Source organism: Drosophila navojoa, chromosome 3 (genome assembly GCF_054131105.1).
Source record: "Drosophila navojoa isolate 15081-1374.11 chromosome 3, UAZ_NAV_1.0, whole genome shotgun sequence".
NCBI classification, from domain to species: Eukaryota; Metazoa; Arthropoda; class Insecta; order Diptera; family Drosophilidae; genus Drosophila; species Drosophila navojoa.
In genome coordinates, this window is record NC_142891.1 from 14,498,838 (window position 1) to 14,512,775 (window position 13,938).

Sequence of the window (13,938 nt, forward strand, 5' to 3'; positions counted from 1 at the left end):
ACAAAAACTCAATTAATTTCAATGCAAACTTTATTTAAATATTTATTTAGATTTATATATGTATCTATATGTATATATATATTTCTATTAATTGTGGGTGTGTTTCAAAGTCATTTAAAATTCAAGGAAGACCATGGAATGCTAGAAGGCTGTACTAAAACTCTATGAAAATAAAAACTTAAGATCTCTATCAACTAAGTCTATTAAAATTTAACTGCAATTCTACGGCCGCAGCTCGTGTCTGTGTTTTTTTTTCTCTCTATATGTTTGTTGTGTTTTGTTTTTGTCTCTTGTATGTTTAAGCTTTACTTTTACTTTCAACCTTTATTTCCCTCAGCGTAGATCTTGAAATGATTTTGCATTCAAGATTATCTTACAAATTAAATATAAATTAAAAAAGTGTTTTATTGTAAAACTAGTTCTGGCTAAAAATAAGAAGGAGAAAAAAAAACAACACTTAGTGTTGGATCTAAACTATCAAGTAGACTCTCTCGTATCAATTATATATGTATAACTAGGTTGAATTTAGATCATGTACTAAGAGTACGCACTAGACTAAACTAACTATTAGTGTACAAAATGTACTAGAACATTAAAGTAGCAGCTGATCTATATGGAATGTGTGTACTAAAGTGTACTAAAAGCACAATGGTTCAAATGCAACAACAGTTTGTGGCACGTCTTAAGCTTATGTTCTAAATAATATATTGTGTACTAAAACGATATATGTATTAATTAAAGTATTTTCTTATTGCCTTGCCTTCAGGCATTGTACTAAAATGTACTAAAAGTGCACTTATGGCTAAATAGCGTTCTGCCCGCTTTAGTTCCGGCGACAATTCCTGCTTAATGTACTAAAAACTGAAATGCTCTCGCTCAGCGTCTCATGATGTCCTCAATGCTGAAGCCCGTGCGTCTCGGCGGTGCCGGTGGTGGCGCCACAACTGGCGGTGCACTTGCAGCCGGTGGTGCTGGCTGCGGCGCAGGCGGTGGTGCAGCTGGTGCAGCCGGTACGGCCTCCTTCTCGGGCGCTGCACACGCCTCCGGTGCACTCGGCTTGCAGAGCAGCTGCCTGGGCGGATGCCGCGACATGTTGAGGGCATAGCTCTCCAGATACGAGCGCTGATGCTCCACCAGATCCACCAGCGGCGCTGGCGGTGGCAAAATGCGCTTGCGTACCGGTATAGAGCCCAGGAAACTGGGCATCGCCTCGTGCGGCGAGTGCAGCGGCTGGGACGGCGGCCGGGCTGGCTCCGCCGGCGTGCCGCTGGTCACGATGCTGGGTGGTGTGGCGGACGCGGGCGTCGTCTTGCTGAGGTTCAGCGTCTTGTGGTGAAGATCGCGGCGCACGTGCAGCATGGGCAAGTAGGGATCCCCATTGACCGGCGGCAGCAAGTGGCCGTGATGTGGTGCAGCTGCAGCAGCGCCAGCCGGCGGTGGTGCATAGCGTAGGCCGGGCATAAATGTGGCAGCTGGTGGTGGTGGTGGTACTGCTGCTGTTGCTCCTGTTGCTGTGACGACTGTGGTTGGTGCTGCATGTGGCGGCTCCTCGCTCTGCCGCTCGCCGTGTGGCCGCATGGTGTAGGTCTCGCCGCCCTCGTGGTGGCAGTGGGTGACGCCTTGGCGCTCCGGCTTGCCACTGCTGCCGGCCGCAGCGGCCGCTTGGCCCGCCTTGAAGCGTGCGACAAGCGCCACCTCGGCCTTCTCCTCCTCGGTCTCCGTTTCCAGTTCCTCGTCCTCGGCCAGATCCAAGGCGCCAGCTTCATGCAGCTCCTCCTCCTCGTCAAAGTCGTCGAACTCCTCCTCGCTGTCCTCGTGCTCGTAGCTGGCGCTGCTGCTGTTGGTGGCCTTGCGCTTGAGCCGCATGCGCTCCGCCTCGTCCTTCTCGGACTTCTCGCTGAGCGTGTGCACGGGCGATTGGCGCGGCGAGTCGACCTCCAGCAGGGAGTCCTCCTCATCGCCGCTGAGCTGCCTGGCCTCATCCTCCTCGCCCACGTCCACATAGTCAGCGCTGTTCACCTCGCCCACAGCGTGGGTCAGTGCATGACGCCGCAGATCGCAGTTGCGGCGGAATACCTTGCCGCAGGAGGAGCACTCGTACGGCTTGTGATCGGTGTGGGTGAGCAGATGGGTCTTCAAATTCGAGCGCTGGTTAAAGCTGCGACTGCACACGGGACACTTGTGGGGCGACTCCTCCATGTGCAGGATCTTGTGCACGGCGAGGGTGCGCGACTGGCAGAAGCCCTTGCCGCACTCGGTGCACTTGAATGGCTTCTCCTTCGAGTGTATATACCTGAGGGGAACACGCAGAGAGAGAGAGAGAGATAGTAAATTGTGTGTGCTCATTGCGTGGGCGTTTTTGGTAGCTGGCAGCTGGCAGCTCAAGTTGACAGTTATCTGCATTATCTCGCTGCCCGCTCAGATAAAGTGCGCCGATATATTTTATGTTTATGGCAGCCATCTTTGAAATGGCGTCCACTTGTTGTTGGAACAAAGGCAGCAACAGCAGCCACAGCAGCAGCAGCAACAACAGCAGCAGCCACAACAACAACAACAACCCGCAGCAGCTGCTGCTGTGACTCTTAAATAAAAATCAAAACAGGTTCTACGGCTCAGATCTGTCTTGGGTCCAGCTTGGCACTGTCTCTCGACGGGCTTCAAGGCGCACCGAGATTCTTCTTGCTGTTTTCCTCTTGGCGCTCCCTTCACGCCTCTCCACTTCTTCGGTTGCTGCTGCCGCTGCTGCTGCCGCCGCGGCTGAGAAATTAGCCCCGCGGCAAAGCAAACAAACGACAAATGGACCGAAACCGAACGATCAAAAGACGCAAAGCATCTTGGACAGGCTAACACACACACATACACACACACACACACGCACGCATACACTCACTCTCACACACACACACAGCTGCCTGCTGCTGCAGGTATCCAATGTATCGAGTACCCCTTGCCCCTGGCCCGCAGCCCTCATTGCCAGCCCCCGCCGCTCCCCAAATGAAAACCAACAAAGTTAATTAACTCGGTCTTCAGGCGGCATGTTCTACCTTCAACTTGGCCAACATGACAGAGTCAACTGATTTTATGAAGCCATTTGCCTGTTTTGTTATAATTTTTCGTAATTCTTTATATTATGTTAGTTTCTTGGGCCTAAAGTAAACCTTTCTAGAGACTTCCCATTCTGCTCACTAAAATTTCTCTTTCTACTATATATTTCATCCCAGCAAACTTTAATCCCACATAAACTTTCTGACATCAAAAATCTTCTAAATGTTTAAATTTCTACTAAAATGATGGAGTAGATGAATATTTTCAAGTTGTTTGGATTTCAATTTTTAAATGAATTTCCTATTGATTTTAAAGTTATTGTTGTTATTAATATTATTAGTTTTTAATGCTGTAACTATATTTTTTTTTTATTATTTTCATATATTATATGTTATAATTTGGGTTATTTTAAATTTATTTATTTATTTATTTTTTTTTTAATATGTACTTTATATTTTAGTGCCTAATTTTTTTTTTTTTTTAGTAATTTATTCATATATTTTTCATTTATTTTTTTTTCCATTTTTTTCTTCGTAATTTATGTTTTTACAAAATTATCAATCAGAATTTCATACACAACCTTTTATTTCCCCAGATTTTCCCTCCTAGCTATACCCTATATATCCGTGGCTATACCCGCACACATCAACTCTTCAGCATTTCAAATATTTTGCTAGGGTATTTCAGCTTCGACTTGACTAATCCTCTTCAAGCACTCGTGTTTTTTTGTTCACTTCTCTGGCTTTGCCTTGCGGCATGGCAGCTATTACGAGCGCTGGCACGCCCACTGGCTGGTCGTTGCCCACGCCCCAAAACAGGCACAGCGGCCACTCACCTGTGATCCCTTAGATGATCCTGTCGCCTGAAAGCCTTGCCGCAAATATCACAGGAATAGGGTCGCTCGTCCGTGTGCGTGCGCTCGTGTATGAGCAGATTGTAGGACTTGGTGAACTGGCGGTTGCAGAACTTGCAGATGAATTGCTTCTTGGGCCGTGAGGCGCGTCCGGGTGCGCGCAGCAGCCGTCTGTCCAGGCCGGCGTGCATGCCGGGTCCCAGGCCGGGCGGAAACAGCGCCGCAGCCGTTGCCGCTCCGGGCGGAAAGGGAAAGCTGCCGGCGCCCGTGGGCGACGGGCCCGGTCCGGTCAGATATGGCGGTGGTGGCGGTGGCCCGTACAGCACACCCGGTGGCGGCACACCTGGCGGCGGTACGCCCGGCGGCCCGCCCCGTCCCAGCATGGCGGCGGCGGCGGCAGCTTCGCGCAGCGCCAGTTCCTTGCGCTTGTCCGCCATCATGGCGATGATCTCGTAGTTGGAATTGCTGCCAGCTCGCGCCTTCGCCTCCAGCGACTGCCGCGTCGGCAGCACCGGCACAAAGGCCGATATCTCACGATGATGCGGCGGTCCGCCGTGCAGGCCCGACGAGGCCAGGTGCTGCTGGTAGGCCAGCTGTGTTTCGTAGGCAGCAGCCGCTGCCGAGATCCTGCTGGCCGAGGAGTTGCGCGAATCGCCGCCGCTGGCCGAGCCATCCGCTCCGCCGGCACCGCCGCCCCCATTGCCGCCGCCGCCGCCGCCGCTTGCCGCAGCAGCCACTGCGGCCACCGTCGACATGAACTGATCCATGCGTGAGGCGCGCAGCATGGGTATGGCGCCTCCGCCCTCGCTGGCCGTGTTATCCGTGGGCATGTTCAGCGCAAGCGCCTACTCACATGCCATCAGACCTTCAGCTGCAGATAAGAAAAAACAGAGAGGGAGAGAGAGAGGGAGGGAAAATATAACAATTAGTCAAATGTTGTGTTAATTGTTGCGACTTATTGGGGCTCTATTGGGCTTATCTTAATTGCTCGTCAAGTTCCATAAAAATTATTTTTTTTTTGTTTCCTACTTTCTGCTGCTTTGTCAACACACACTGCCCAAAAAGATTGGGGCTAATGGAAGTACATTAACTATGCGCCGCAGTTTGCCTAATAAAAGAATTTAGAATTCAAATTAAGTTTAAGAAGATCGGACGACAAACAAGTCTAAGGATTCATTATTTAATAATAGCTCTCGGTCAAAAAATTCCGAAATACATCTAGAACAAATTCAGAACAAAACTTTCCACACTTAAATAAAATATATAATTTATATAAATATTTAAAGACAGAAAACAAGTTGCCCAAGCAAATTAAAATTAATATGCATAATAATAAATTAAAGTACTCATTTGATACACTTCATTTGCATATCTGGGTATTCACGTTGAAAACAAAAATCAATAAAAATTAAATAAATCACAGAACATTTGTAATTTGATCGCATTTGACTCAATGTCAGATGATCATTTCATTATTGTTCTCTTTTCTTTTTTTTTTTTTTTGTAATGCTCTAAAGCAGGTGCTAAAAACACAGGCTCACCTGATGAATTAGTTATTATAATAATATTAATTGAACATTTGCTAAAATTTAATTTTGTTCTTAGGGCCAAGTCAGCCAAGTCAAATAGAGTATATTTATTTACCAAAACACTTTGCTTGATTTTTTTAACTTTTTTTTTTTGCTTACTAGCCAAATGAATTTTTGTTGTTTTTCATTTATTTTTATTTTTGTTTTTGCCTTTGGTATTTTTTTTTAATGTTTTATCAGCAACGGCGGCGGCAAGTGAAACTAAACTGAAACTGAATCGAAACGAGTCGCCGTCGCAGTTGGAGTTGTCGACGCTGCCAGGTTAGATAAGATTGTGCGTCTGAAAAAAAATAAACCTGACTGGCTCTGTGCGCAAGCGAGCAGCACACAGTAGTAAGCGAACGAGCACACACACACACACACACAAACAGAGATATACTCACACACACATACGCCTCTCTCAGAGAGATACAGCGCGGGGCAGCCATAGAAAATGCAACTGGTAGCCAAAAGCGAGCTAAACGGCAGTCAGTCAGTCAGTTAGGCAAGCCTGGGACTCGGTAGCAGCAGGCGAGAGAGAGAGAGCTCGAGACCCGAATGGCGACCCGATGCGACCCGCTCAACCGAGTGGTTACTGGATTTACGCAACAGGAGCTACGGCAGCTTCTACGCTTGCTGCTCTCAGCGGAACGTGATCATTGCGTTAAAGGCGACTAAATGCGGCAGAACAAGTTAGAAATAATGATAATGGCAATCGTAATAATGATGTCGAACACCATGAAAATATGACAACATTAACAGACAAAAGAAACTGAAGAAAGAAGAAGGAGCAATGATCATATTAATGATACTAATAATTTTATTGCCAGGGGAATACGAATAAAGAACTAGTAGCAGCAATTATAATGATAATGACAATAATGAAGTAGTATGTGCTTATTATGGCAAGCAATTTGAAGCAATATATGATATTACTTAAGAAAAAGCCAGAGCAATGATAATGCTAATGAGAATAATAATGAAAATACTATTAATGCTCTATTCAGCATAGTGAAAATTTCTAATAATAAATAACAACAATGCTAATGATAATTACAATGGCCACGGCAATGACAATGACAATAATGCAGCTTTTAATTATGAAAATCTAGAAAATATTATACAATTTAGGTAACATTTTTAATGATAATGTCAATGAAAATAATAATGAAACAAATAATAATGAGGCACAATAATGAATAATAATATTGAAAATAATGTTGATATTGACAATGAAGCAAAGCACATTATCTAAGAGCAAATCTTGAAGAAGCTGTAAAAATTACAATAATGACAATCAGTGTGACAACGATAATCAACATAATAATGAAGAACAAATTGTCGATCATAAAACGTAGTAGTTGCGTCTTCTGCTTGAGCACATTTAGCCAGACGTTTTACCAGACAAACAACAAAATTGCCTCGCAGTCTACGCATTGGCATCTACCTCAAAGACACCTCCCGCAGCCCCCACAGACCCTCACTCTGCCAGTCGACTGCTGTGCCATGACAGTTTTGCTTATCATTTGCTGGAAATGTTCTCGACTTGTGACTGTTGCGCCTTGAAATGAGTTTTCACAACGTGAGGAGAAGCGAAGCTTACTTTTCCGCCTGTCTGGCATGATAAGCGAATAGTTGTAGAAGTGCTGCATCATTGCGAGCTCGGCCACAGCTCTCTGGGTTCGGGCCACGTATCGTTAGCCGCCCCTCTGGGCGGTCTCTACCACAGCCCACAGCCCCGAGTTCCGCTCATGTGTTTTGCTGTCTCTTTAGATCTTTGCAAACTAAGATAGATAGTTTATAGCGCCGTCTGATTAGAGCTGACGTATGAGCAATTTTCATGGATAAACAAGTGGGCAATTTATTTATCATTGACAACTTGATTTGACTATGGTGAAAATTTAACTAAAATTGAGGTAGCTAAATCATTTTGCTTTCCCGGCAAAACTTGATTCAAGTAGTGTAAATTGACGATAAATAATATTCAAGTGTAGTTAACGCTTCATTAACAATTGATGTGCGAAATTATAGAGCAATAACAATAATTTTAGTTATTAGAGAAATTTCATGGAGGATATGAATGGAGAATGGATTTATAAAGTATTGGTAAACAAATTTTGAGAATGAATATAAAAAAGTTTTTGGAAAAAATAGCTAGCAATTTTTAAGGAATATTTGTCATATAAATAAAACATTAAAAATGTTAAATAAAATGGAATAAATTTAAATACATGAATAAATGTGTAAGTATCTATAATTATTTTATAAAATAAAAAGGAAATAAATTCATTTGCGCACTAATTAGTAAGTAAAAGTATTGCAATGCCACTATTAAAAATATATGAAAATATAAATATAATAAAATTTTGACATACTGTCTAAAACTTTTCGTAGGTACAAAAAAATTCTTTATTATTTACTTCGCTTTCCGTGATATTTATATTTTCTCTAAGGCTTTATTTCATAAACTTATTATTGTATAATTTTGCAATTATTTCGCTTTACAGTGCCGACTACTTGTCTAACTTCTCTCTATTAATGGGCCCCATAAACACCTCGAGCTTTTCCTAGTAATTCTAAACTAAACAGCCTCATAGCTCATATATCACACCTCACTAGCAGCGAGACGTAGCCTCCAAATACAGAGACAACAAAAATTTAACTCGTTTTGGGGGATTTTCGTTGACGTATTTAATTTTTGTTTTTTTCTGTATTTTTCTCGCTTTTTTCATTTATTTTATACTAGGTTTATATTGTTTCTGCCTCGCTTATGCATTTATGACTGGGGCTCGGTGTCTGTGTTTAGCTGTCTAAACTGTCCGAACTGTCGAGCGGTCGGCGGTTGGCCCTCGCCAGCCGTCCCTGCACACACACATACATACACACACATACATATATGTATATAGTATGTGTACAATGCGATCCAGCGATTCATTATCTTTGGAAACATCGGCACTTTTGAAACGTCAAGCCAAATAAGAAAAACAAATAAAATTAATGTAAATAATGGACATCATCAGCAAAATGCGAAGTCGACAACGTTGCACGTACTTGCGCCGTACCCAAGCGAGCGAGAGCGAAAGAGAAGAGGAGAGAGCGAGTGCTGTGTACTTTCAGATACAATATTGAGATACAGATACACACACACACACACACACACACATAGAGACGCGAAACGTTTGCGCAAACGGTTGCCCAGCAAATGAAGCCAAAGGCTTAAATGTGTGTATACATGCATACAATAAAAAAGTATATGAGATACAACAACAACAACGACAACAACAACAACAGCTACGGCAGCAACAACTACTGGCAAAGAAAATAAAAGATATCGAGGAGCAATTTGGCTGCCACTTTCCGCTGCCTGCTCTGGGCCCGAGTCTCTGGGTCTGGGTCTGGCCCTGTCTCTCTGGTCTCGGGCTCTTTGTGTAAACAGAGACCAGCAGACGCGTATACCCAGTGGAAAAAGGTTCAAAGCAGTTGATAAAAAATATACACACACACACACACACATACACACAGCTGTGGGCAACACACACACACAAGACAAAAACACACATGCGCAGAGGGATTTAATATTTGTATAGAAACGAGACGAAGTTTTGTCCAAGAGACGCTCTTAGCGTACTACTTCAGTTTGCTTATAGCAACAACAACAACAACAACAACAACACACACACACACACACACACACACACACACACACACACACACACACACAGCTACAACAACAAACAACACACGACAAGAAAGGGTCAGTGTGTAAATGTGTGTGTGTCTTCAGTCTTAATCCCTTCGGGCCAGGCTCGGTGCCTCGGCAAAGGTAGCTAATAATCAACGAAAAAAACTATATATATAAAAAAAAACTAAGAAGAAAATAATAAACAACATAACATTTAAAAATACTTCCAATAGAGTTTGCACAACCTCATAATACTTGCTGGAAGAAAAAAAACAATCCTACGTACAAAAAATTATTCTTTTCTTTTTTTTTACAATTCTATAATATTTTGAAAATATATTATATAAATATTTGAATAAAAACGTAATTAGAAAAGTAAATATATTGCATTTTCTTAATGAATTGTCAACAAAATTCATCTGATCTCTCTCTCTCTCTCTCTTTCCAAATTTCTTTGCTCTAGATCTTCAGTTATGCTCTAGATATAAATAATATTTGTTGAGAGTTTTATTGCTTAACTCAGTAATATATAGATATTTACTTAGAAATATCTCTATTATATATAGATATAGATATCAAATTCCAATATTTTAATCTTTCTATAGAATAAGGAATTTATCAAAATATTTGTTTTATTTATCCCACCTCTCGAATTTCATTAACTATACAAATTCATTTTAGTCTACATCTATGCAACACTGCCCACCAATATACTCATTTTCTCACACGCTGAACCAGCAGCATCGAGAAGAAAAACAGAAAAATAAAAGTAAAAGCAAAAAACGCAACAAGTTGTAATTATAGTCGGTTGCGTTTGCGTTAATCTGGACAACCCTTTTTGCTGGCTGCGTTCAGCTCCTCTTCTTCTTCCCCTTCTTCTCCTTCTCCTTCGTCTTCTTCTGCTTCTTGAGATAATCGTCGAAGCTATTAAAATCTCTAGGCATAATCAACAGCGCTTGTTTAGTTTTCCAGCCTGAGGCCGGCTTACCTGGCTCCTCGAGCGTTGTCTATAATTTTCTTGATTAATATCTATGCAACTAGATACAGCTGTATGTGTGTGTGTGTGTGTGTAAGTGCGCCTTCATTAATTTAAAAGCTTTGCTAATTCAGCAGGCTGCTCGGCTGCGTTTTTGCTAATGAAGTTTTATGCGTTCGCAATGCAGCTGCGGCTTAGATCGGCTCTAGTGGATTACTAAGGTTGTTCGCCTTAATTGAATAGCATCATTTATAATTGCAATGAGAAGAAGAAGAAGAGTCACAAAACTAGACTAGAATTGATGGACACGATTTCGGGCATAAGTGGAACCAGTTACGATGAGAAGAAAGTTCATGGGAAATGTACAAGATTTGCTTTGATTTTATTACATACGTTAGACAAGAAAAACACTTTTAAAATTTATTATCATATTAAAAGAAGAAAAAGTATATTAAATCCGACCATAAAGTATATATAGCTAAAAGGAATATCATTATTATAAGTACAAGCTGATCTAACTCAAAATGAAAAATCTTCAAAATAAATTAAACAATTTTTGATTTAGCTGTAAGATATTCAAAAACTAATTTTAATCTACTTATTTATGTATTTTTTCTTTATAAGTCCAGAATTTACGAGTTTACCTGAGAAGGTAAAAGAGAAAAGCAATTCCGATCAGCTCAGTCACCTCTTACTCTTTGACTCTGCCATTTTTTTTTCTTTTTCAGCGTAGTTAAGCTGCTTAATCCTCTTAAGTCGATCGTATTTTACGCTTCTTACGACTCTCGTGCCCTGGCCCAATAGAGTTCTTAGGGCCTTTTGTGCCGATACTGTCAATAACTCATAATCAGAGAGGCTACTTGAGAGCGTATGGATCTATTGATGAACATAATCCCAGCCTGTTAACGATTCCAATTGAGCTCTTCCCACTGGAACTCATATTGAATTGAGGGCATTAAATTTCATCATCGAATGCTATCGATAAAAAAGCTCGTCTAGGAGCTGGAGTATTAAACACGTGCCAAATGGGCGTGTCGAAGCTATTTTTTGCCCCTTATGGCCAATTGTATGGACCATTGTTTGTTTTATGGTACCAGCATATTGAGTGCTTTTGCCTTTTGTCTAACAAAACATTTAAACGCTTTTAATTTGTTGTTTGTTTCGATTTTAATTAATTTTGGATTTTTATTGAGCTCTATTTTTAGGCATTTCCCTACTGCGAGCAACCGTTGCACTAATATTAGACTTGATATAGTCAATAAGAGGAATGAATAAAATAAAAAAAAACCCACCCAGAAACACACCGAATGCAATAAATTTTTATGAACCTATTCTTATGCTAAAATGTAGGAACCGAAAGCACAAACCGAATTGGCTATAAACAAACAATGATGAAAATTCAGTTGGGCTCCAGTCGAGCGAGACAAAAGCCAATGGCTCTATATGCATAGACCCACCGAATGGAGCCCGAATAGTTGCAGCCACAGAAAAACTGAAAGACTGTGAGAGCGCGGGAGGCGTTTTTCGAGAAAGAAGAAGAATGAAATTATAACTAAAGCATTTAAAAGAAATCAGAGGAAAGATGCTGGAGCGATGGAGATGCAAGAGCCAGATGATGGCCATGATGATGATGATGGTTGAGGGTACCCCAAACCCCAAACCCCAAACCTCAAAAATCAAACCCCAAACCCCAAGCTTCAACAGAAGCTTGCGGCAATTGCGTTTCCTCTTTGGACACACGTTCTGAACAATTAAAGCGCGCGGCAAGCCAAGCTGGCAACGGCCAAGACGACGACGACGACGACGACGACGACCAAGTCCGAAAAAAAAAACCGGATTCAAATTGAGCACGACGAGAGCTGCTGAAACCCAGGCTGAGAGCCCACTGGCCACTGGCACTGGCTACAAGTGAACTGGTTTACAGACAACAACAACAGAAGACAGTAAAAAATGAGAAAAAAATAAAATGGAAAAAAAATTCCAAGCTAAAAACCTTCGAGCTGGAGCCCAGCCAGAGTCGAGCGCCAGGCCGCCTGTCAATGGAACGCAGCCCAGCCAGGCAGTCAGGCAGTCGGGCAGGCAGTAAGGCAGGCAGGCACCACACTGAGTTCGGTGGCAATGACAGTGGCACATGCAGTTGTAGTGGAAGCCGCCGCCAGTCGCCCAAAAACCGCCAACTGTGGCGGAGCCTCCAACGTTGACTTACAAAGAGCTAAATGTGTGTGTGCGTATGTGTGTGTGTGTGTGTGTATGCCTATGTGTGTTTGTGTGCTTGGAGCAGGTTTTAGCAGTCAACGTCGTTGTTTTTTATTTACTTTGCTACTCGCTATAGCTGAGTCGCTCTCTCTCCCTCTCTGTCTCTCTCTCTCTTTGCCGTTCGCTCTCTTCGAGCCCACTCGCTACTCGCTGTGATTTGCTTTTGGCCATAGCGAAAATCAAAAGAAAATAATTAGCTAGACCCTAAAAAAAACAACAAAAATTTCAACTGCGGAATTTTTTAGTGGAATCTTTGGAGCTTGTTTTTTTTACTACTTCTTTCTTTTGGTACATTTCGTGTGTCTTTTTGTAGGGGGTGTTGCCCGCTGCCCGGGGCGTGTTGCTTACCTGTAAACAATTTTGATGGCTGTGCGAAGAGCGCCTGAGGCTCTTTCAAACTCGGCTTGGCCAGTATATTCCAGGTATTTTCAGATATTTTGTTGAACAAGTTTTAGTTTATTTAGTTTTTATTTTCTCGCTTTAATTTGATATTTCTTTGGGCACTTTTGTGTTTGAACTTTTTCTGATGATTTCTAGAAGCAAACGATATTTGGATATTAGATATATGCATATATATATGTATGTATATATATTCATAAGATTTGGAAGTTTAGATAACATGTCGGGCTTGCAAAATATATGCATTGAGTTTAGATACACGCAGCACAGTTCACACACACACACGCACATACACACACACAGATACAAATGTATCTACAGCTGTATGCGCGACACAATCACGGCACGATCAGTCGCGCGCGGTCGCGGGTGTAACGGGAGCAACAGCAACGGCAGCAGCAGCAACGGCAGCAGCAGCAGCGACAGCAGCAGCAGCGGCAGCGGCTACCACAAACCACGTAGAAGGCAACAACAAAAAACACACAGCCAAAAACAAAAGCAAACCACGTACGAAAGCGCACGATTGAGCCGACAAGCCAAGCGAAACGAACCGAAGCCGAAGCTGTGTAGCTAAAGCCGAAGTCGAGCACGAAGCGAACGGGCGAACGCACGAACGAGCCAAGCAACAAACGAGATACGGCAGCTGAAATGTGTTTTTCTACATTTTGTTTGAAATAGGAGCTGAAGCCAGTGCAGCTACCAATTCGCTCCTCAAGTAGTCCCAAACTCTACCCACACACGCACACACACACACCGATAACCACGCACACTCACGCTCACACACACACACACACACACACACAGATGCGCGCGCGCGACGACACGCCACTGAAAAGCGCTTTTCAGCCGAGCAACGGTGAGCGGGAGACGCGGCGTTGGCGACGCTGCAACAAGTTCACTGTGCCTGCATTTTTCCCCCACAAATGCACAGCTCACAAGCACACGCACCCATACTCTGTCACACATACAGACCCACACACACACACACACATACACAGAGTCATATATACGTACACAATTGCACTGTGTGTTCAACGATGCACGATCCGCGCGCAGGTGCGTCTACTACGATCAACTCTCGAAGACTGATCCAACATTGCCGAACGCACAGTCGTCGTCGTGGCTCATGCAATCAGAGAGAGCAAGAGAGAGAGAGAGA

The 13,938-nt window shown here is 42.9% G+C and overlaps 1 protein-coding gene across 2 annotated transcripts; it reads right to left on the minus strand.

The window, feature by feature from the left end:
- Positions 1-12: 12 nt before the first annotated feature.
- bowl (brother of odd with entrails limited) lies at positions 13-13,938 on the minus strand. 2 transcript variants are annotated; one of them, XM_030387585.2, is made up of 4 exons: positions 13,794-13,938; positions 12,729-12,913; positions 3,881-4,769; positions 13-2,293 (listed from the first exon to the last, which is right to left on the minus strand). In XM_030387585.2, the coding sequence occupies exons 3-4, from the start codon at positions 4,726-4,728 to the stop codon at positions 877-879; spliced, it is 2,265 nt and encodes a 754-aa protein (XP_030243445.1). In that variant the 5' UTR covers positions 4,729-4,769; positions 12,729-12,913; positions 13,794-13,938; the 3' UTR covers positions 13-876. The 2 variants fall into 2 exon arrangements, with proteins under 2 accessions (XP_030243445.1, XP_030243446.1); XM_030387586.2 differs by lacking the exons at positions 12,729-12,913; positions 13,794-13,938 and adding an exon at positions 5,543-5,884.